Genomic DNA, 25,778 nt, shown 5'->3' with positions numbered 1-25,778 from the left:
TAACCTCAGATATGCAGATGACACCACCCTTATGACAGAAAGCAAAGAAGAAGAATCTCGTGATGAAAGTGAAAAAGGAGAGTGAAAAAGTTGGCTTAAAACTCAGCATTGAAAAAACAAAGATCATGGCATCTGGTCTCATCTCTTCATGGCAAATAGACGGGGAAACAATGAAACAATGACAAACTATTTTCTTGGATTCCAAAAATCACTGCAGATTGTGACTGCAGCCATGAAATTAAAAGACACTTGCTCCTGGGAAGAAAACCTATGATAAACTCAGATAATGTCTTTAAAAGCAGAGACATTATTTTCCCAAAAAAGGTCCATCTAGGCAAAGTTATGGTTTTTCCAGTAGTCATGCATGGATGTGAGAACTGGACTATAAAGAAGGCTGAGCACCAAAGAATTGATGCTTTTGAAGTGTGGTGTTGGAGAAGACTCTTGAGAGTCCTGTGGACTGCAAGGAGGTCAATCCAATCCATCCTAAAGGGAATCAATCCTGAATATTCATTGGAAGCACTAATTCTGAAGCTGAAGCTCCAATACTTTGGCCACCCGATGTGAAGAGCTGACTCATTGGAACAGACCCTGATGCTGGGAAAGATTGAAGGCAGGAGGAGAAGGGGATGACAGAGGATGAGCTGGTTGGATGGCATCACCGACTGAATGGACATGAGTTTGAGAAAACTCCAAGAGATGGTTGAAAGACAGGGAAGCCTGGCATGCTGCAGTCAATGGAGTTGCGAAAAGTTGGACGCAACTGAGTGACTGAACAAGAACACCTGAAATATAATGTGGCATGTGAAACTGAATAGGGGGAAAGATTAAGATTCCATTAAAGTATTGGAATAGTTTGAACTTTTTCCTGAATATAATATATGGGCCACTGAATTTTCTAAGTAGTTTTTAAGCAAGCACAGAAAATAGCAGAGAGAGAAACTGGTAACTGACTTCATAGAGCACAGAAATTCTGTTAATTGGGAGCTTGCAGAAGGGAATTCTGAATAGAAATTCCCTAGGGTACCTGCAATCGTGCTCCCTGAATATGGAAACCTAGCATGCTGCTGCTGCTGCTAAGTCGCTTCAGTCGTGTGCGACCCCATAGACGGCAGCCCACCAGGCTCCCCTGTCCCTGCGATTCTCCAGGCAAGAACACTGGAGTGGGTTGCCATTTCCGTCTCCAATGCATGAAAGTGAAAAGTGAAAGGGAAGTCGCTCAGTCGTGTCCAACTCTTAGCGACCCCATGGACTGCAGCCTACCAGGCTCCTCCATCCATGGGATTTTCCAGGCAAAGTACTGGAGTGGGATGCCATTGCCTTCTCCAGGAAACCTAGCATATCTCCTCCTGAAAGCATTTGAATTAACAAGTTATAACTACTTAAGATAACTTAAATTTGGAATCAGGAGGGGAGAAGCAGAGTGAGGCACAATGGGAACAAGAGGTATACCTCAGAGATATCTCACAACTTGTTTCTGCTTCTCCCTTAAATATTAAAGGACATTTAATATTAAATATTAAAGGACCACCAATTACAGAAAGCTTTGAACAGATTCAGAGACCTAAATCAATAAACAGAACAACTCAATTCAGAGGACACAGCACACAGCAGGAAGCAAAAGAAAGTTCACAAAAAAATATACTGTGTACACAGAAATAAGAGAAGATATTATACACATAAAAGGTGACTAAGATGCTATAAAATGATAAAGAAGAGAAGGATTTGAAACGTGTATAAACGTAGTCACAATTTTTTTAAAAAAATCAAAGGTTTGAAAGCAAAATGATAGACATGGAAAACTGAAAAGCTCAGTATGCTTGGCCAGGCCTTCAGTCCTGGGTCCTTCTTAGCTCTTGTAGATAACCAATTATCCAATCAAACAAAATAGTCACCAGAACATAATTGTTCTGTGGCTGCTTATACGAGATTATTATATAGTCAGTGGACAATAACAAAATGATACTGATGATTTGAAAAGACCAACTGGTACTTGAAACCAGTGTTAGAGTCAGTGGTGTGGCTTGCCCAAAGCAATAATAGGATCCAGTTTAATGGTGCCATGGTTTAGGGCATAGAAGTTTGATGACATCCCTTCAATTGCCCCAACGTGGGGTTTCCTTCACCTGGCAGGACCTCATTCTGAGTGGGCAGAATGCCATCACCACCAACCGAGTGTATATTCATTGAGGATATGGGAAACTCAAGAAGCATTTACTGAACATCCTATAAACTGATGTCTCCTGAATTGCCCTGCTGAGAAATTCTCCTTAGAACTTCTCCTAAGTTTTAAGATACATATCAGAGTGCTTGTTTTCACAAATACATTTGTGTGTCCACTTCAAAAGATAGACCCAGCCCTGTCAAATTTTGTAATACAAAGGAAAAAAGTGACAATCTTAAACACTTATAGAAAGGCACCTCATTTAAATAATAAGAGTCAATGTGTCGTCTGACTTCCCATTAGTAAAGCTGAATATGCAAGGCTGGAGAAAATGCCTTCAAAATTTTGAAGTCTCTAGCCAAATTATCTAGCCGGTTAATGTGAAATAAAGATATTTTGGGGTATTCAGAGTCTCAAAAATTTTATGTTCACAGACCCTTTAACAGAGAGGTACTAAAAAATGTATTTAACAAAACAAGAAAGATCCAAGCATTGGACCCAATAAATGGTGACTTCAACCCAGGGAATAAAGAAAGAAAATTTCAGGAAACAAGTACTAGGTTACCTCTGCATTTACCACAAGGAAAATATTATGGAGCACCATTTTAATTACCTACTGGAAAACTTAGAAAACTGAACACATTTTTAAGTGAAATTATCAACTTTATGGGAAATATTGTAAATATACATATAGGAAAATAATACATATAGGAAAACGTAATTATAACTTTCTCAGTAGTTAACAATATGTATATATTAAATAACAATATAAATACTATAAATTTAGCTAAACACTATGATATTAACTTGAAAAAAGAGATGTACAAGTAGGTATATTGCGGCAGATATAGTTTTGTGTGTCATATAAGAAGCCAATGATGAACAAAATTACGTATTAAGAGAGCAGTATAAGAATATTTATTTGAGATAATGGAGACATTTCAGAACAAAGAGCTGCAAGAATCAAAACTGTTTTCTTTTGGTAACTATAAAGTGAGGAATGAGGAGAAATGGGGCCGTGGTGGCGTTTTAATATTATTTGTTTTGTTTTACCCGACTTACGTTGATAAAAATAAAAATTTTTATAAAAGATGATAAATGAGGTGGATGAACCTAGAGCCTGTTATACAGAGTGAAGTAAGTCAGAAAGAAATATTAATGCATATATATGGAATCTAGAAAAACAGTACTGATGAAACTATTTACAGAGAAGCAATGGAGATGCAGTTGTAGATAATGGTCTGGTGGACACAGCAGGGGACTGAGAGGGTAGGACAAATTGAGAAAGCAGCACTAACATATATACACTATCGAATATAAAATATGTAAAATGTAAAATAGATAACTAGTGGGATGCTCCTGTACAACACCGGGAGCTCAACCTGGTGCTCTGTGATGACCTAGAGGGGTGGAATGGGGGACGGGGGTGGAGGGAGGCTCAAGAAGGAAGGGATATATATATATATAATTATGACTGATTTGCACTGATGTATGGCAGGGCCACCACAACATTGTAAAGCAATTATTCCCCAATAAAAGAAAAGAAATTTTTAAAACAGATGATGTCAGAACCATGCAAGATGGATGAGAAGAAGGAGGGGGTGCATTTTACTTTTATATTTTCTCTTTTTCTCTTTTTAGGAAATGGTATGTCTCAATACCAATGACAACAAGAGATGTGCTAAAAGAGGTTAGAGGAAATCAAGTGGCTTTTCAAGACTGCTTTATTGCAAATAGTCTTTTCCTGCTGACTTTTCCTTTGTTGACAATACCTGAGATTCCTGGGTTTTTACCAATATCTTCACCACGGGGTAGTCAGTTAATAGCAAATTGGGCTGCTTGTGTTCCTTCGTTTGTTGTGGTGGTAGCTGACATGGAGACCTTTCAGACAAATGATTCATTCCATACTTGGACCAGAATCAGAGTGCCTCCAAATATTCTGACTGAAGATGAAAGACACAATGTGTCTGATGTGACCCTATCACGGGATGGAATATTTTTTTTAATAAATGGTATTCTCTACTTAAAAAATTATAAAACATTTACAAGACTGGGAAGCAATGCAAATCTTCCTGATGGTGGAATTATTGGCATTACATCAAGAAAGTGGTGTTGGATCAACTATTTATTAAAGGTTAGTAAAAGATTACATACATATGTATATTATACCCGCACATTTAGGTATATTTACCAAACTGTTTAATCTTCCCAGGTGGCCTAGAGATAAAGAATTTGCCTGCCAATGCAGGAGATGCGGGTTCAATCCCTGGGTCAGGAAGATCCCCTGGAGAAGGAAATGGCAACCCACTCTAGTATTCTTGTCTGAGAAATCCCATGGACAGAGGAACCTGGTGGGCTACAGTCTATGGGGTTGCAAAAGAGTTGGATGTGACTTAGCGACTAAACAACAGCAGCAGCTATTTTTGGTTGTAGGTTTTTTTCTTTTTATCTCTTTATGTACATTGTGCCACTCCTTCTGGCCTGTAGAGTTTATCCTGAAAAGTCAGATAATTCTCTTATGGTAGTTCCCCTATATATAACTGTTGCTTTTCTCTTGTTGCTCTTAAGACTCTCTCTTTATCTTTAATTTTTTTTGTCACTTTAATTATATTTTGTCTCTGTGTTCATCTTGTTTGGCAACCCTCTGTGCTTCCTGGACCGGGATGTCTGTTTCTTTTCTCAAGTTAGTGAAGTTTTCAGCTCTTATTTCTTTAAATAAATTCTCTGCCCCTTTCTTTCTCTCTTCTCCTTTCTTTTATCTTCTCCCCAATAATGCAAATGTTAGTATGATGTTGCATTGATGTTGTCCCAAAGGGACAGTTCATATGGTTTTCACTACTCTGTCTTCCTGACCACTGATTAATTTCTCTGTATCATCTAATCTTATTGTCAGTACCTTCTAGGATGTTTTTCATTTTAGCTTTTATATTCCTCTGCTCTAGCTCTTTTTATATATTTTCTAACTCTGTTGAAATTCTTACTATATTCATTCACTCTCCCAAATTCATTGAGCATTTTGTGTTCATTATCTTGATCTCTTTATCAGATATATTGCTTATCTCCACTTTGCTAAATTCTTTTTCTGGGATTTTGTCTTGTTCCTTCATTTGGAACATAATTGTCTGCCTCATTTTCCCAGTTCTTTACTGTTTACTTCTATGTGTTAGCTAGGTCAGCTGTGTCTCCTGAACTTGTAAAAGTAGCTTTACATAGGAGACAGTCTTTGAGGCCCAGCAGCACACCCCTTTGGTTACCAGAACTATATTCTTTAGTGGTACCCCTGACGTGGATGGTGGGGCTGAGTAATGGGCATGCTGATCAGTGAGGCTGGCACCTGGCCAAGCTGGCTGTGAGGCTGCCCTTTGGGCGGTGGCTGTGCACCCATTGGAGAGCAGGGTAGGCTTTCTGCTCAGTTGGTTGTGTGGCCCAGCAGATGCGGGGCCTCTGCAACCCCTTGGAGGACAGGGCTGGGTTTCTGTGTAGCCGTCGGCATGGCTCAGGTGGCCTCTTGGCTGGTGCGAACCTGTTGCAGAGTGGGGCCAAGTCAAACAACTCTGAATACAAAGTTAAAACAAATTTATGCAAGCTACCAGAGCTTCCCTAAGATGACATATGTAACAGCTACACCCCCATATCAATTAAAGAAATTGAATTTGTTATTTAAAAACCTTACCACAGAGAAAACTTCACGCCAAGAGTATTTCACCAATGAATTCTATATTTTTTTTTAAAAAATGCCACAATTTCTAAAATCTTTCAGAAAACTGAACAAGGAGGATACTTCCCGATTTATTCAGTGAGGCCAGCATTATGTGATACCACAACCAAGAATAACACATGATAAGGATATAAAACTGCAGACCAATATCTCTTATTAACAAAGATCTAAAACCTATGAACAAAGTGTTAGTAAACCAGATCTAAAAATATGTAAAAAGGAAAATGCATCATGACCAAGTGGGTTTAACTTAGGAATAAAAGAGTGACTTGCAATAGAAAATCAACCAACTTAATTCACCTTATTAGAAAATAATTTTAAAAACTCATATGATCATCTCAATAGGTACATATAAAATCATTTGACAAAATGTAGTATACACAATTGATTTTAAAAATCAGCAAATTAAGAATAAAAGAGAACTTCCTCAACCTAACACAGAACATTTATGAGAAACCTTAAGCTACCATTGTCCAATGGTAAAAGACTGTTATTTACTCTGCTCAGATTTGATGTAAGAATGCTGTTGCTGGTTAAACCTACCATTTGGTGTTCATTTTTTATTAACACCATTTGCTCCTTTGTTCCTTTCTCCCATTTCTTGCTTAAAATAAGGAGCAAGGTGCTAATGTTTGCCCACACTGCATCCATTCAACTTGGTACTGACAGTTCTAGCAGATGCAATGAGTTAAGAAATGAATGAAAGGAATCTGTATTGAAAAGGAGACTATCTTTATTCAAACACTTTTAGACATAGAAAAGATTATGAAATCTATTTTTTTTAAGTTACAGGGCTAATAAATGTGTTTACCAGGTTGCAGTATGTAAGATCAATATAAAAAAAATCAACTGCATATTTATATAGCAATTTAATTTTGTATATGAAAGATATAAACATATAAATGAACAATCATAAACTGAAAATTTTTAAAATACTGTTTAAATAGAATTTAAAATATTAATACTTAGGAATAAACCTGATAAAAGACACACAAATATATATACTTTAAAACTACAAATATTATTGAGTGAAGTAGAAGACATGTATAATGTATCATCGGTTGAAATGTATGAAAATGTATCTTGTTCATAGGTGGAAAAAATGCAATATTGTTACAATGAGAATTCTTGAGAAAAGCAGCACTTCAATTAAAATCCTATTGGCTTTCATAGAAATTAAGAAGCTGATTCTATCAGTATGGAACAAAAAAAAATCTGGAAATAAATGCCACTAAAAATGTAGATCTTGGTTGGAATGCGGAATATTTTAAAAGTTTTGAATTCTTCCTAAGTTTATCTACATGAACAGTATGAAAAGGCAAAAAGATAGGACACTGAAAGATGAACTCCCCAGGTTGGTAGGTGCCTAATATGCTACTGGAGATCAGTGGAGAAATAACTCCAAAAAGAATGAAGAGATGGAGCCAAAGCAAAAACAACACCCAGTTGTGGATATGACTGGTGATGGAAGTAAAGTTCAATGCTGTAAAGAGCAATATTGCAGAGGAACCTGGAATGTAGGTCCATGAATCAAGGCAAACTGGAAGTGGTCAAACAGGAGATGGCAAGAGTGAATGTTGACATTTTAGGAATCAGTGAACTAAAATGGACTGGAATGGGTGAATTTAACTCAGATGACCATTATATCTACTACTGTGGGCAAGAATCCCTTAGAAGAAATGGAGTAGCCATCATAGTCAACAAAAGAGTCCAAATGCAGTAATTGAATCCAATCTCAAAAAAGACAGAATGATCTCTGTTCGTTTCCAAGGCAAACCATTTGATATCACAGTAATCCAAGTCTATGCCCTGACCAATAATGCTGAAGAAGCTAAAGTTGAATGGTTCTATGAAGACCTACAAGACCTTCTAGAACTAACACCCAAAAAAAGATGTCCTTTTCATTATAGGGGACTGGAATGCAAAAGTAGGAGTCAAGAAATACCTGGACACATTTGGCACATTTGGCCTTGGAGTACAGAATAAACTAGGGCAAAAGCTAATAGAGTTTTACCAAAAGAATGCACTGGTCATAGCAAACACCCTCTTCCAACAACACACGAGAAGACTCTACACATGGACATCACCAGATGGTCAATACTGAAATCAGATTGTTTATATCCTTTGCAGCCAAAGATGGAGAAGCTCTATACAGTCAGCAAAAACAAGACCGGGAGCTGACTGTGGTTCAGATCATGAACTCCTTATTGGCAAATTCAGACTTAAATTGAGAAAGTAGGGAAAACCACTAGATCATTCAGGTATGACCTAAATCAAATCCCTTATGATCATACAGTGGAAGTGACAAATAGATTCAAGGGACTAGATCTGATAGAGTGCCTGAAGAACTATGGATGGAGGTTCATGACATTCTACAGGAGCCAGCAATCAAGACCATCCCCAAGAAAAAGAAATGCAAAAATGCAAAATTGCTGTCTGAGGAGGGCTTACAAATACCTGTGAAAAGAGAAGTGAAAGGCATAGGAGAAAAGGAAAGATATATCCTTCTAAATTCAGAGTTCCAAAGAACAGCAAGGAGAAATAAGAAAGCCTTAGTGATAAATGCAAAGAAATGGAGGAAAATAATGGAATGGGAGAGACTAGACATCTCAAGAAAATTAGAGACACGAAGGGAACATTTCATGCAAAGGTGGGCACAATAAAGGACAGAAATGGTATGGACCTAACAGAAGCAGAAGATATTAAGAAGAGGTGGCAAGAATACACAGAAGAATTATACAAAAAAGATCTTCAGGACCCAGATAATCATGATGGTGTGATCATTCACCTAGAACCACACATCCTAGAGTGTGACATCAAGTGGGCCTTAGGAAGTATCACTACGAACAAAGCTAGTGGAGGTGATGGAATTTCAGTTGAGCTATTTCAAATCCTAAAAGATAATGCTGTGAAAGTGCTGCATGCAATATGCCAGCAAATTGGGAAAACTCAGCAGTGGCCATAGGACTGGAAAAGGTCAGTTTTCATTCCAATCCCAAAGAAAGGCAGTGCCAAAGAATGCTTAAATTACTGCACAATTCGATTCATCTCAAACACTAGTAAAGTAATGCTCAAAATTCTCCAAGCCAGGCTTCAACAATACGTGAACTGTGAACTTTCAGATGTTCAAGCTGGTTTTAGAAAAGGCAGAGGAACCAAAGATCAAATTGCCAACATCCGCCGGATCATCAAAAAAGCAAGAGAGTTCCAGAAAAACATCTATTTCTGCTTTATTGACTATGCCAAAGCCTTTAGAAACTGTAGAAAATTCTGAAAGAGATGGGACTACCAGACCACCTGACCTGCCTCTTGAGAAATCTGTGTGCAGGTCAGGAAGCAGCAGTTAGAACTGGACATGGAACAACAGACTGGTTCCAAATAGGAAAAGGAGTACGTCAAGGCTGTATATTGTCACCCTGTGTATTTCACTTATATGCAGAGTACATCATGTGAAATGCTGGACTGGAAGAAGCACAAGCTGGAATCAAGATTGCCGGGAGAAATATCAATAACTTCAGATATGCAGATGACACCACCCTTATGGCAGAAAGTGAAGAAGAACTAAAGAGCCTCTTGATGAAAGTGAAAGAGGAGAGTGAAAAAGTTGGCTTAAAGCTCCACATTCAGAAAACGAAGATCATGGCATCTGGTCCCAACACTTCATGGGAAATAGACGGGAAAACAATGGAAACAGTGAGAGACTTTATTTTCTTGGGCTCCAAAATCACTGCAGATATTGACTGCAGCCATGAAATTAAAAGACGCTTACTCCTTGGAAGGAAAGTTATGACCAACCTAGACAGCATATTCAAAAGCAGAGACATTACTTTGCCAACAAAGGTCCATCTAGTCAAGGCTATGGTTTTTCCATAGTCATGTATGGATGTGAGAATTGGATTATAAAGAAAGCTGAGCACCAAAGAACTGATGCTTTTAAACTATGGTGTTGGAGAAGACTCTTGAGAGTCCCTTGGACTAGAGGGAGATCCAACCAGTCCATCCTAAAAGAAATCAGTCCTGAATATTCATTGGAAGGACTGATGCTGAAGTTGAAACTCCAATACTTTGGCCACCTGATGCAAAAAACTGACTCATTGGAAAAGACCCTGATGCTGGGAAAGATTGAAGGCAGGAGGAGAAGGGGACAACAGAGGATGAGATGGTTGGATGGCATCGCCGACTCAATGGACATGAATTGGAGTAAACTCCAAGAGATGGTGAAGAACAGGGAAGCCTGGCATGCTGCTGTCCAGGGGGTCACAAAGAGTCAGACATGACTTAGCGACTGAACAGAACAGAACAGAAAGTGTCTTTATTTTTTGCCTTCATTTTCACCAAATATAGAATTGTATAATGATAGGTGGGTTTTGTTGTTTTTCGGGTGTTTTTAAAGCAATTTACAGACACTTGGTTATCTTATGGCTTTCATCATTTTTGTTAAGAAGTGAGCCATTATTCCAGTCATTGTTCTCAAGTATATAATGTGTCTTTTTTACTTGTTGCTCCTTTAGATCCTTCATTTTATCTTTGGTTTTCAGCATTTTTATTATGTGTTTATGTGTAATTTCCTTTGTATTTATCCTGTTTGAGGTTCAGTTGAGCTTCTTGGATTTCTGGGATTAGGTCTTTCATTAATTTTTGGATGTTCTTGAACATTATTTCTTCAAATACTTCTTCTGCACCAGTCTCTTTTTCCTCTTCTTCTAGGATTCCAGAAACATATATATGAGACTGTTTAATATGGGCAGATGTCCTGATTTTTTTTCTTTGTATTTCAGTTAGGATACATGCTATTAACCTGTCTTCAAATTCACTGCTCTTTCCTTCTTGCTATTCTCAGTTAACTCTTAAATCCATCTAGTAATTTCTTTATTCCTGGTATCATATCTTTAATTTCTAGCATTTCCATTCTGTTTTGTTTCTTTCTTCTTAATTTATTTTTGGCTGCGCTGGGTCTGAGTTGCTGCACGTGGGCTTTCTCTAGTTGCGGTGAGTAGGGGCTGCTCTCTAGTTGCAGAGCTCAGGCTTCTCACTGAAGTGGCTCTGTTGTTGCAGAGTGCAGCTCTAGGTATGTGGGCTTCAGTAGTTCCAGCACGCAGGCTCAGTAGTTGTACCACACAGGCTTAGTTGCTCTGCAGCATGTGGGATCGTCCCGAGCCAGGGACAGGATCTATGTGCCCTGCACTGGCAAGTGGATTCTTAACCACTGGACCACCAGGGAGGTGCCCTATTCTGGTTTTGTTTTTTTTTTTTTTAGTCATCTACATATCTTAACTGTAATTCCCCATCTCTGCATTCTTGCTTGTCTTTCCACTAGATTTTCAGTGTTTCATCATAGCAATCTTCTTTTTTGCTGTGCCTGGAGTCTCAGCACTGACGAGATTCCAGAGATCTCTTCATACTTTGTAACTGAGTCACCAGCTTTCCAAATCCTAAGAGAGCCGTCTCTGCTGCCAAGCTTTTTTTTTTTTTTTAATCACTGAGGATTTCTCTTTCCTTTCTCATCAGCCCCGGGATTTTCTTGCCTTGGGAGAATTCTCTCTCTCCTGCTTCCCTGCCCCTAATCCTTGCATGGAGACTGCTTTATACTCTCAGTGAAGTCCATGTATATGTCAGAAGGAGAGCTTATCTTGGCTCTCTTATCCCACTTCCTGTATACGGTAACTGAGCATCCAGAACGCTGACAGATTTCTCTCAGCTTTGTTGCCCTGGTGCCTGTCCCCTCCCTGTCTTCAGAAGGTTACTGCTTTATATTTGGGAGAGGCCATGAATGCATCAGAGGGATTGCTCCACTTTCCTGTCCTGCCCCAAGACCATGGCTTACTATACCCAAGCACTAAGTGAAGATCTATAGGAAAAAGTTTTGGGTAGGTATAATCTCATTACATGGCTGGGGCTCACTGGAGTTCCCATCTATCATGTTTATGACCAATTCCCCTTCCCATCCCTCTGCCAAGAATAGTGAGAATAGCTGTGAGTCTTTTCTATAAAGGGCTCATTTTGTTTCTAATCTATTTCCTTCTTGAGAATTGTTTCACACTCATTTTCAGCAACAGAAGTTCTAGGTTTTAAATTGAATCTTCATTTGGTAAAATGTCTTTTTACCCCAGATGATCTCTTTTTTTTTTTTTTTAGTTATCAGTTCGATTTCTTTCTACATACTGTTTGAGTATAGACTAAATATTTGCATATTAAATAAATGTACAAATTTATTTATTTTGGGAGACAAGATAGGCACAAAAGACTCTGTTGATTGCCATGGACATAGAACTTCCATTTTAAGTAAAAATCTTTAAGAATTAGAACCAGTTGGGGGAGGGGAGACAGAGGAAAGGGGATACCTGGCTCCCTAAATGAAATTACACCCACTGAATCTCAGACATAGCATCTCTGGGTGGTCTTCCCCTCTAACAGTGTCCATCAAAGGGTAGTACTGAATTGTCTCAGGTTTTAAGTTCTCTCTTCTCTTTAACAAAGGAAGTTGGAATTCCAAAAATAATGTTTGAAATATCCTTATTTCTTGACCTTAGTAAACATCAAAGTCTAAGGGACACTCTTGGTCAGATAGATAAATACATAAGAAAAGAGAAGGCTAATGCTCTTAATTTCTCTTTAAAAGAGAATTTAAATTAATTATTTCTATTGATAGAAAACGTATACAAAAGAATAAAATTACTGGAATAATTTATTTTTATACCTATGTGTAATATATTTCCATGTAACTTCTATGTCTGAAGTATTGTTCAGAAATACATTACAAATTAAACCTTTAGTAGTCACTGTGTTTTATTTTTAAATGTTGCAAAATAGAAGACAGGAACTGTTAGCACCCTCTCTAAAATCAAAGATATTCTAATTGTTTTCTGTTTTGTCACAGGATAAAGAAAGAAGAAGCAACATGGCAATCTGGACAGAAAATGAAGTTTATCTTGGATATGCTCGTCTTAAATTTGTTAAAATAGTAACTACTGAAAAACTGAAAGGACTTCTACATATGTCACCAACTGCTACTCTGACTATACATAATGTTGAGTATACAGGACACCCTTTGGAACTTGCCTTGTTATTAAATTACTGCATTATATGTAACACCTCCAAAACAATTTACCTAGTGATACACAATGAAGATACAGTACAGTGGGTATTCCAAGACTTTGCATTAAATGTCAGTATAGACACTTTTTTAATTCCATATTTCCTATATTCAGCAATGCCAGAATTATTACTATGGGACAAACATAGGATCTACTATTATTATCATAATTTCACAGATACTGGAGTTTTACAAACAACTACAGAATTTGGAAATCTATCAAGATTATCACAAAACAGCATTATTCATAATGTTCTTATGGGTAAGTTATCTTCAATCTGCAAAAATTATTCTAGATTTCGTAGACATCTTCCTTATGAAGATGTACAATTTTAATGTATTAAAATATGGTGTTTTTGATAAAGATGTTTAGATGTTTTACCATCTAAAAAATGGTTATCTTTAAAATTCTCTTAATGCTAACTAGGATCTCATAAAGGACTTCCCTGGTGGCTCAGACGGTAAAGAATCTGCCTGCAATGCAGGCTACCCACTTTGATATTCTTGCCTGGAGAATTCCATATACAGAAGAGGCTGGTGGGCTACAGTCCATGGGGTCTGAAAGAGACGGACACAACTGAGAGACTAACACTTTCACTTTTTTTCAGGATCTCATAAAGCAAAATGGCAAACTCAAGTTCTTTATTCAGAGGTTCATTTTGATCAATCAGCAAATACACATGCAACTTACATATGTGTCTTCAGTGTAGAAGGTGACGTGTGGTTGTAGTCACTTCCTAGGGCTTAGGGCTCCCATAACAAAAGTACCACAAACTGGCACAGACTTCAAGCCACAGGAATTTATTGTCTCGGTTCTAGAGGCTAGAACTCCACATTTAAAGTGTTGGCAGGGCCATACTCCCTCTGAAATCTGAAGGAATCTTTCCTAGCTTCTCCGACGTGCTGGCAAACCTTGCCATTCTTTCTTTGCAGCTGCAACATTCCAGTCACTGCCTGTGGCATCATATGGCATTCTTCCTGTCTTCATACACCATCCTGTTATAAGGACACCAGGGCCAACCGTAGCCCAGAATGATCTCATCTTAACTAATAACATCTGTTATGACTCTATTTCCAAATATAGTCATGTTCTGAAGCAGCATTTGGAGTTAGAAGTTCAACATAACTTTTTTGAGGGGACACAATTCAACGAAACTGAATTCTATAACAGGTGTTGTAGAGTTAAACCAATCTGTTTTCAAGTCCATAAAAGTATTATTTAACATTTCCAAACCTCAGTGTTCTAATCTAAAATATATTAATAGGACTGTTACGTTGACTAGATACGGGGTTGCATATAAAATGCTTAGAATAATAACTTGGCAAGTGGTAAGCCTTTAACTAATAGTAGTTATTCTTGGGCTTCCCGGGTGGCTCAGTGGTAAAGCACCCACCGGCCAATGCAGGAGACATGGGTTCTATCCCTAATCAGGAAGGATCCCACGTGCCTCGGAGCAACTAAGCCTGTCTGCACAACTATTGCACCTGTGCTCTAGAGCCTGGGAGCCGTAATTACTGAAGCCTGCATGCCTTAGAACCTATGCTCCACAACAAGAGTCTCCACATCAATACAATATTGTAAAGTAATTAGCCTCCAATTAAAATAAATTTAAATTAAAAAAAAAGAAGCCCACACACCACAACTAGAGAGTAGCTCCTGCTCTCCACAACTAAAGAAAATTCAGCCCAGCAACGAGGACCCAGCACAGCCAAAAATAAATTAATTAAATTAAAAAGCATATTATTTATTCTTCATGTTATTATTCCTAAGGTAGTGTACTGAACATTATATGAAATGCAAAGAAATAGAAAGTTTGATCCTCAAGGAATCAAATCAAATCAGTTAGGAGTTAAATTAACTGGGGCATTTAAAGTAAATATCACTATTGTTTGTAATTGATCTTTCTTGACCCCATGTCACCCTTCAACTTACAGCCATTCAATCTTGCTACTCCCATTTACAGCAAAACTCCAGGAAGAATTGCCTACTTTCACTTTTTCCTCTTTCCTCTCATTGTCTCTTCAATCCACTCTAATCAAATTTTCTCAAAAACTGCCCTTGTCAGGGTTTTCGATGACTCCCAATTTGTTAATTCAGTGGCCAATTTCCAGCCATCTTTTGTGATCTGGCAGCAGCATTTGAAACAATTCAACATGGCCTTTTTCCTGAAACACCTTTTCCCAAAGACTTTTGGGGGTGTTTTTGACCTTCCTCCTACTTCACCAGCCTCAACCTCTTTTCCATTCTCATCTTCTTAATTCCTAAATGGAGAAGTACCTCTGAACTCTGTTTACATTCATTCTTTGCCCTCCAACCATGATCCTTAGCCTGAAATCAAACTGCTATTTCTTACTACCTCGTGATACTTTCACTCAGATGACGAGTGGGCATCTCAGACTAACATATCCAAAACTGGATCCTTGAGTCCCTCACCCACACTGCAGCCTGCTTCTTCCCTTGTCGTCCCCTATCAAGTGAACAGCTCTTCTTTTCTTCCAACCACAAACCTTGACCTCATCCTTGAATTCTTCCCTTTTACATCCCAAAGCAAGCCATTATCAAATCCTGTTGGCTATGTGTAAAAAGTATATCTAAAATCTAGCCTTTTTTCACCATTCCCACTCCAGTCCAAGCCCCTATCCTCTCTGGTCCATAAGAGTTTTTTAAGTTGTCTCTCATCTTTTATCCGTGTGTCCCCATCATCAACCAGCTCAGGGTACACCTAGCAGCCAGAGTGAGCCTTTGAAAATATGTGCAAAATCACATTCCTCTGCTTAAAACCCTCATGTGGCTTCTTGTATCGCTCAGAATAAAATGTAAAGCCTTTAGCATAACCTGAAACACAGTATGAGATCTGGCCCTAGACTCTGATGCGGTCGCCTATCACTTGACTCTGTTCACTGTTACCTAGCCAGACTGGCCTCTTCGCTATTCCTTGGATATCTACCGCCAAGAATATTCTTCACTTTGATATCGACATAACTCTTCTACTTAACTCAGGCTTAAGTCCAAGTATTTTTTTATGTGTGACTTCTCTGGTAATGTCATAATATGATAGGACTTTCCAATTATTAGAAATATTGTCATATATTTTCTGTTAATAATTTAACTTTGGGAATTCCCTGGTGATCCAGTGGTTAAGAATCTGCCTTGCAACGCAGGGATACAGGTTCGATCTCTGGTTGGGAAACTGGGATCCCACATGCTGTGGAGCAACTGAACCCATGCACCACAACTAGAGAGTCCGTGCACTGCAACAGAAGATCCTCTGTGATTCAATGAAAATCCCATGTGCAACTAAGACCCGAGGCAGTCAAATAAATTCTAAAATAAAATTTTAAACTGTTTTTTAAAATAGTTTAAAATTATAATTCTTTTCAATCTTTAATTCATCTATAGTATTTGGTATGTTAGAAACCTAATTTTATTTCTTATTTTTCCTCTGAAACCTGGTATTGCCTTCAGATCAGTCTTCTATTAAGCAAAGCTTGCCCCACAGATCTGAAATGGCAATTTTAGTATATATTTATTCCTCAGGTTAAGTAAGTTAAGTTTTAGGCTATTCCCTCCCACTCATCTGTCTTCACAAGATCTATATTGTTGTGATCACTGCAGCTTTAATTACCTAACACACTAAGTGTGTGTGTTCAGTCACCAAGTGTGGGTGTCCGACTCTTTGTGACACTTTGAACTGTAGCCCGCCAGGCTCCTCTGTTTATGAGATTTCTCAAGCAAGAATATTGGAGTGGGTTGCCATTTCCTTCTCCAGGGGATCTTCCCTACCCAGGGGTTGAATTCACATCCTTTGCATTGGCAGATGGATTCTTTACCACCAAGTCACCAGGAAAGCCCCTATCACACTATATAATTTACTTATTTTATGTTTATTGGTTGCCTTCCCTAAAGGAATGTAAGTTACAAAGGAAAAAAATCTTTTATTTTTTACTAATGTGTCCTCCCAACTACCTAGAGTTGTGTGTAGCTATAGTTGAGCATTCAATAAATATGTAATGAATAGATGATTGCATATTTGCCATACATTCCCAATCAGGAATGTTATGTTTTCATTATTTTTATTTTCTTTAATTGGTCTATTAAATTCTTTCATCTCTTCTTCAGTCAGTTTTAGATGTTTGTATTTATTGGCAAAGACTTCACATTTTAATGTTTAAGTTTCTTACATATCTGTATTTGTATTATCTTGCTCATTTATAATATTGTTTATGTCCCTACTTGCTGGTTTGCAAGATATTTATTATTTTTAGAGGTTTTTTGGGTTTTGTTTTCCTTTCCTTTGAAAAGAACTGTTTTATTTATCAACTCTACATCTTTTTTTATTTAATTCCTTAATTTCTGCTTTTATCATTAATGATTCTTTTATATAGAGTGTTATATAAAAATTATGCAAACTTTTATATGTGTTATTATTCTCATTATTTTAAAAAAATTTTCTAATTTTCATCTTCATGTTTAATCCAAAATTCACTTAATAGTGTTTTAATGAGCAGTGTGATAGGAAAATAGGAGTCTGTTGACACTTACTATAATATTCTGATTCTAAAAAACAGCATTTCTGATTTGAGTTTGATTAGAATATAATTTATGGCAATTTGTGAAAATGTCATTTAATTATTTAGATTCCAAATGTAAGGTCCAAAAGCCTAAAACACTCTGAATCTCCCTAACTCTTTTATTCACCTTTCTCCTTTCAACTAGTCCTTTCTAGGTGTTGTTTTTGAAAATTAAAGAAAGTATAATCCTGGGAGCTATACACAGAGTGTCGTATCTGAAAAGAAAGCTATGAAACCAACTGGTCCACCTGTTCATTTTATAGATTTGGTTATAGAATCAAAGAGGTTAAGAAGTGTACTCTTTACGAATGTCCATAACTTAGTTATAATACTCTATTAAGGGGAGAAAGTTGATTATTATTTATAGAGCAAACAATGGCACCCCACTCCAGTACTTTTGCCTAGAAAATCCCATGGATGGAGGAGCCTAGTGGGCTGCAGTCCATGGGGTCGCTAAGAGTCGGACATGACTGAGTGACTTCACTTTCACTTTTCACTTTTATGCATTGGAGAAGGAAATGGCAACCCACTCCAGTGTTCTTGCCTGGAGAATCCCAGGGACGGCGGGGCCTGGTGGGCTGCCGTCTATGGGGTCGCACAGAGTCGGACACGACTGAAGTGACTTAGCAGCAGCAGCATAGAGCAAACCTGAAAAGGTGCTAGCTCCTTCACTACCACCTTTTCTTCATCCCAACTGCATTAGCCTACTATTGCTGCTGGGCTTCCTAAGGCGGCTCAGTGGTAAAAAGAACCTGCCTGCCAATGCAGGAGATGCCGGAGACACAGGTTCACTCCCTGGGCCAGGAAGATCCCCTGAAGGAGGAAATGTCAACCCACTTCAGTATTCTTGCCTGGAAAACTCCATGGACAGAGGAGCCTGGCAAGCTAAAGTCCATGGGGTCACAAAGAGGTGGACACAACTGAGCGACGGAGCGTGCACACACTATGGCTACCATAAAAAATATCACAGACCAGGTGGCTTAAGCAATAGAATTTATTTTTTCACAATTCTGGAGGCTAGAAGTTCAAGATCAAGATGTCATCAAGGCTGGTTTCTGACCGGCTTAGAGACAGTGCCCACCTTCTCACTGTGTCCTCACATAGCCTTTTTTCTTTGTGCCGGCAGAAAGAGAAAGAGATCTCTGGTGTATCTTCCTCCCCTGATAAAGACATCAGTCATATTGGATTAGGGCCCCATCCTTCTGACCTCATTTAACCTTAATTACCTTGTTAGAGCCTCTACATTCAAATACAGTCACAATGAGAGTTGGGGCTTCAACACAGGCATTTTGAGGGGACATAATTTGGTCCATATCACAATACTTCCTGATAATACCATTCCTGTCATACTCACCCTCATTATTATTTAATGCACTAATTCAAGCTCTTTCTTGTATGTTAATGTGATTATAAAAGTCATACAGTGAATGCAAGAAGAAAGGTATGCAGAAAAAGAAAATGCTCTGCTATGAAGTGGGAGAGCAGCTCTCAAACATCATGTAAAGTCATGGGTTTGTGTCTGCACACCTTGATTTTCTCAAAGTATGTAAATATCATTATGAAAGAAATTATTTTGGTTAATAGTGCACTTAAGTAGGGGCTTCCCTGGTGACTCAGGTGGTAAAGAATCTACCTGCAATGTGGGAGACCCAGGTTCGATCCCTGGGCTGTGAAGATCCCCTGGAGAAGGGAATGGCTACCCATTCCAACATTCTTGCCTGGAGAATCCCATGGACAGAGGAGCCTGGTGGGCTACAGTCCACGTCAGCATGGATTTCTGTTAACTTAGAGTAACAAAAACTTTTCTCTTTTTTTTTTCCAGATTATTATGGAAATATTGTGGTAAAAATGGAAAACAATGTAATGTTTTATTTCAAGATTAAAATCAAAGATGCAATAAAGCTACATTTATGGACAAATAGCACAGTAAAATCATTAATTTCTTTTAAACCATCTGGTAATATGTATCTCATATATGTTTTTGAAAATGGTGAAATATATCCAGAGGAATATCCCTTACAACTGGAAGCACAAAGTATAACTTTCAAGACAAAAGAAAAATGCCCCTATATGGCATTTCATAATGATATTTTTCATTTTTCTTACCTTTTGGACAAGGGACAAAACCTGTCCCTTTGGGCTCAGATAGTCTATCCAGAAAATATTGGTCTATATATTGTTGTAGAATCATATGGCCCCAAAATATTAGAAATAAAAGATCAGATTCAATATGAAATTGCCTTAGGACATTGCAGTAAAACCACGGTAAGTTAATATTTTAAAATTCTTTGATTTTAATAAATGTAAAATTATATATATTATAAATGTTTATAATATTTATTATAACATTTTTCAAAAAATAAATTTATCTTCAAGTTTAGCTTTGAAATATTGAGAAATATGCATGTTTTTAATGAATAATGATATGATAACCCATTAACTTCTGAGTGACAATTTTTACTTTCAATATCCAGGGCCTCTTTGCCACTTAAAAGCACATTCCTATAGGACTCTTTTATTGTCAATTGTATTGTTCACTTCCTTTTTAAAAAAAAATAGTATGTGACTGTTTTGTGGAGTTCTATCTGCTGTCTATGGCACTGTAATACCACCATAAACATAATGCCTTTGAACAACAAGTTCTGTGAGGCAACAGTTCGGGTTATGAGTAGATGGGCAGTTCAGCTAGTTTCATCTTGGGTTTACTCATGAGGCTGTAGTCATCTGGTGGTTTGCCTGGGAGAGGATAATGTAAGACGGCTTCATCTGTGTGTCAAATATTTGGTGCAAGCACAGACGTGTTAGTATAGGAGGCCTCAGCTGGAGCGCTTGGCTCTGTTCCACGTGTCCTCTATCCTCCAGGCTGGACCTGGCTTCTTCACTTGGCAGTCTGAGCACAGTGTTCCAAAATGGTGAAAATGGAAGCCACAAGGCCTTTCAAGGCCAACATTTGGCCACAGCTGTATTTGTCAAATCAATTCACAAGGCATGCTCAGATGGGTGGCCCTCCAAATGCCCATACAGGCAAGGGGCTGGTGGGTGGAAAAGGGCCTTGCAATGGTGGCTCTGCCCTTTGTGCGCCACTCAACAATGGCACTTGCTCCTATGGTGACCCAGGCTTCTTCCCCTAGACTTTCCAGTTTGTGGAGCTCCTTACTCCAGGAGATGTTGCTTCACAGCCAACAGCTGTCCCCTCCCTGGGTCTGCTCTCCAAACCCCACTTTCCAGCACCCAGCCCTGCTCTGTACCAGGAGACACACAACTCAGGCTGGGGTGTGCAGGGGAGCAGCACGGACCATGAGCACAGTTCTTTGTCCTGCCGTCCACAGACCAGTTGTTGTGTTCCCCTCTGACCACGAAAGGTCCCCTTCTGTCCCAGTGGCTTTCCCTACTGGGAGGGTGCTTCTTTGAGTTGCAGGAACCTCTCCTCACCTTCAGCTCCCCACCAGGAGTGCTGGTCCCTTCCCATTTCCTCTTTTCTTTCTTTTTTTTCTTTCTTTTATCCTACCCAGTTGCATGGGAACCTTTCTTGTCCTTTTAGGTGTCCAAGATCTTCCACTAGTATTCAGCAGGTGCTTTGTGAGAATTCCATTTGTAGATGCATTCTTGATGCACTTGTGAGGAGACGTGAATTCTACCTTCTCCTATTCTCCCATCTTGACTCCTCCTCCTCTTGGGTTAAATTTATTCCTGTGTACTTTATTCTATCTGGTGCAACTGTGAATGGAATTATTTTGTTTTTTTAAGACTAATTTTTTTATTTTATTTTACTTTTTTGGCTGTGGTGAGTCTTCGTAGCTGCATGTGGGCATTCTCTAGTTGTGATGAGTGGGGTTACTCTCTTGTACTCTCTGGTTGCTGTGAGTGGGCTTCTCATTGCCGTGGCTTCTCCTGTTGCAGAGCACAGGCTCTAGCAAGTGGGCTTCAGTAGTTGCAGTGCATGGGCTCAGTAGTTGTGGCTCGCAGGCTCTAGAATGCAAGTTCAGTAGTTGTGGCTCATGGGCTTTAGTTGTCCCATAGCATATGGGATCTTTTTGGACCAGGGATCAGACTTAGTGTCCGTGGCACTGCAAGTCCAATTCTTAACCACTGAACCATCAGGGAAGCCCTGGAATTATTTTCTTGATTTGTCTTTCTGACAGATCCTTATTAGTGTATAGAAATGCACCGATATTTATATATTGATCATGAATTCTGTACCTATATTGATTTGTCTTTTTGGTGGAGTCTTTAGGATTTCTTTACATATTGATATAATATCAAGTCATCTTCAAGTAGTGACAGTTTTATTTTTTCCTCTTTAATTTGGATGCCTTTTATTTGTTTTTCTTGCCTAATTACTCTAGCTAGAACTTGAATAAAAGTGGTGAGTCTTGGTCCAATCTTAGAGGAAAAGCTTTCAGCTTTTTGCCATTGAGTATGATGTTAGCTATGGGGTTATCATGTATTGGCTTTATAATGTTGAGGTTTGTTCCTCTATAAACACTTTGTTGAGAGTTTTTATCATAAATGGATGGTGAATATTGTCAAATGCTTTTTCTTCATCTATTGAGATAATCATATGATTTTTATACTTCATTTTTTTAATGTGCTGTATCACATTGACTGATTTGTACATGTTGAACCATCTGTGCATTCCTGGAGTAAATCCTACTTCATCATGATATATAATCCTTTTAATGTATTGATGAATTTATTTTCCTAAATTTTGTTGAGACTTTTTGCATCTGTGTTCATCAGGAATATTGACCCGTGATATCCTTCTCTGGTGGTATCTTTATCTGGCTTTGGTATCAGAGTAATGCTGGCATTGTAAAATTAGTTCTGAAATGTTCCCTTCTCTATATTTATGGAAGATTTTGAAAAGGATAGGAATTGATTCTTCTATAAACATTGGTAGAATTTACTAGTGAAGCCATTTTGGTCATGGAGTTTTTTGGGGAGGTTTTTGGTTACTGATTCAATCTTCTCACTAGTAATTTGTCTATTTGGATTTTCTACTTCTTAGTGATTCAGTCTTGTAGGTTACAGGTTTCTAGGAATTTATGCATTTCTTCTAGGTTTCCCAATTTTTTGGCATGTAATTGTTCATAGTAATCTGTTATGATCTTTTTATGTCATAAAAGTATCAGTTGTAATATCTTCTCTTTCATATCTGTTTTTATGTGTTTGAGTCTTCTCTCTTTTTCTCAGTGAGTCTAACTAAAGGTTTGTCAATATTGTTTATACTTTTAAAAAATCAACTCTTATTTTCATTGATCTTTTCTATTGTCATTTTGGTCTCCACTTATTTCTACTCTGACTTTCATTATTTCTTTCCTTCTACTGACCCTAGGCTTTGTTTACGCTTCTTTTTCTAATTCTTTGAGGTATTAAATTAGATTTTTTGCTAACAATTCTTATTTCTTGATGTAGGCCATTTATCACTAGGAGCTTTCCTCTTAGAACTGCTCTGGTGCATTCCATAAATTTTGATATGTTGATATATCAAACATATGCCATGATATGTTGGCTTTCCATTTTCATTTGTCTCGGAAAATTTTATTTCTCCTTTGACCCATCGTTTGTTCAGCAAAATCTGTGAATTTTCCAGTTTTCTTCTGATAATTGATTTCTAGCTTCATATCATGTGGTCAGAAAAGATGCTGGATATGATTTAAATCTTCTTAAATTTATTAGGACTTGTTTTGTGGCCTACTATATAATCTATCCTGGAGAATATTCCATGTGCTTTGAAGAAGAATTCTTTTGCTTTTGGATGGAATGTTCTTGATATGTCTGTTAAGTCATTCTGGTATAAGATGTTGTTTAAAGCCAATGTTTCCGTATTGATTTTCCATCTGGATGATCTATCTATTGATTCAAGTTGGGAACTGAAGTTACCTGCTATTATTGTATTGCTATTTCTCATTTTTATGTGTATATTTGCTCTATATATTTAGGTGCTCCTATGTTAGATGCATAAGTATTATATCATTTTGGATTGATCTTTTATCATTATATAATGACCTCCTTTGTCTATATTATAGTCTTTCTTTTAAAGTATGTTTTGTCTGATAATTATGGCTATCCCATTTTTCTTTTGATTTCCATTTGCATAAAATATCTTTTTCTATCTCTTCAATTTCAATCTGTGTGTATTTTTACATATGATGTGTGTCTCTTATAAGCAGAATACAGATTTTTTTTTTTAAATTCTAAGTGGCTTCGGTCATGTCCGATTCTTTGCATCCCTATGGACCACAGTCCTCCAGGCTCCTCTGTCCATGGGATTCTTCAGGCAAGAATATTGGAGTGCGTTGCAATACCCTCCTCCAGAGGATCTTCCCAACCCCAGGATCAAACCCATGTGTCTTATGTCTCCTGCAGTGGCAGGCGGGTTCTTTACCACGTGCCACCTGGGAAGCCCTCTGCATACAGATGGGTTGTTTCACCCATTTAGCCATTCTATGTCTTTTAATTAGTTATTGATACATATGTACTGCCATTTTGTTAACTGTTCCTAACTTTTTTGTAGTTCTTCTGTGTTCCTTTCATCTTTTCTGATCTCCTCCTTTCTGGTTTAACAACTTTTTTAGTGGTTTGCTTTAATTCATGTCTCTCTATCTTTTGTGTATCTCATTTAAGTTTTTGCTTTGTGGTTACTATGTGGCTTACATACAAAAACATATTTATAATAGTCTATTTTAAGTTGATACAACTTACATTTCATAGTTGTATAGTCTAAAGCTATACAACTTTATAGTTGTATAAAGTTCAACTATATAGTCTAAAGCTATACATTTTTACACCCCTTCTTGTGTTTTACATTTTGATGTCACAAGTTACATCTTTTTCTCTTGTGTATCTATGAACAATTATAGCTATTTTTACTACTTTTGTCTTTAACTTTCATATAGCTTTATATATGATTAATTACCACATTCACATATTAGACTGTTCTGAATTTTACTATATATTTACCTTTGCCAGTTGGGTTTATACTTTCATATTTCCTGTTACTAATAGCACCCTTTCATTTCAACTTAAGAAGTCTCTTTAACATTTAAGTAAAGTTTAGTGATGATGAACTCCTTTGGATTTTGCTTGTCTGAAAAACTATATCTCCTTCAGTTCTGAAAGGCAGTTTTTTACTTTAAGCATTTTGAATATATCATACCACTCTCTTGCATCCTGCAAAGTTATTACTGAAAAATCTACTGGTAGTCTTATGGCGGTTCCCTTGTACACAAGATGCTTTTTAAACTTTCTCCTTGTCTTTAACTTTTGATATTTAATTATGATGTGTCTTGGTATGGGTCTTTTGGAATTTATCTTATTTGGAATTCTCTGGACTTTTTGGATCTGGATGTCTGTTTCCTCTCCCAAGTTAAGAAAGTTTTTTTTAGTCATTATTTCTTCAAACAGCTTTTAAGCCCCTTTCTCCCTCGCTTCTCCTTCTGGGACCCCTGTAATGCAAATGTTGGTCCACCTAATGTTCCATAAGTCCTTTAAGCTATCTTCACTTTGCTTTTTCCTGCTCTGATTTGGTGAGTTCCACTGCCATCTTTGAGTTCACTCATCCTTTCTTCCACTTCATCTATTCTGCTGTTGAACTCTTCTATTGTATGTATCAGTTTAGTTAATGTATTCTTCAGCTCTGTGACTTCTATTTGATACATTCTTATATTTTCAGTCTCTGTTGAAATTCTCACTTTGTTCATCCATTCCTCTTCTGAGCTCAGTGACCATTATTATGATTGTTATTTTGAACTCTATCAGATAAATTACTTATTACTATTTTATTAAGGCTTTCTTAGGTGATGTTATCTTTTTCTTTCATTTAGAAATATTTCTGCTTCTTCATTTTCCTGTACTCTCTGTGTTAGTTTCTAAGCAGTAAATAAAACAGCTACTTCTTCTAGTCTAGAAGGAGGTGAACCTTACTATTCAACTCTGCTCAAGCTCTTGGTTGTCTCTCAAGCTTTTGTGATTATCCAAGCCACCTACTTTATTCTTAGTGGCTCTCAGTATTTTAGGGTGTGCTAAGACCCGTCAGTCTTTCAAGGGGGTTGGGAGAGTATCTCAGTACCCAAATGCAAGTTGATTCAAAGCCAGACACTCAGGGGACATATTTTAAACTGTGCAAATATACTGTTTTCAGGGAGTTGGCATTTCCATCTGCTACTTAAGTGCTGAGTCTCAGGCTGATAGCCAGTTGACAAATGTTTCTTTGTTTGCTGCCATCCCAT

At 37.7% G+C, this 25,778-nt stretch overlaps 1 protein-coding gene across 7 annotated transcripts in view; it reads left to right on the top strand.

The window, feature by feature from the left end:
* CATSPERE (catsper channel auxiliary subunit epsilon) overlaps positions 1-25,778 on the top strand; it is a 159,747-nt gene that overhangs the window by 81,099 nt on the left and 52,870 nt on the right. For all 7 annotated transcript variants that reach the window (XR_009729911.1, XR_009729910.1, XM_061382471.1 and 4 more), the window contains 3 exons: positions 3,806-4,298; positions 12,760-13,237; positions 19,370-19,812. Coding sequence is in view for 5 of the 7 variants with exons in the window: in XM_061382471.1 (XP_061238455.1) it covers positions 3,806-4,298; positions 12,760-13,237; positions 19,370-19,812 (1,414 nt within the window). In the remaining 2 variants the exon portion in view is untranslated. The remainder of the gene's footprint in view (positions 1-3,805; positions 4,299-12,759; positions 13,238-19,369; positions 19,813-25,778) is intronic.

The sequence above is a fragment of the Bos javanicus genome, chromosome 16 (genome assembly GCF_032452875.1).
Source record: "Bos javanicus breed banteng chromosome 16, ARS-OSU_banteng_1.0, whole genome shotgun sequence".
NCBI lineage: Eukaryota > Metazoa > Chordata > Mammalia > Artiodactyla > Bovidae > Bos > Bos javanicus.
Note: the sequence above shows the minus strand (reverse complement) of the source record. Positions and strands in the feature narration are given on the sequence as shown.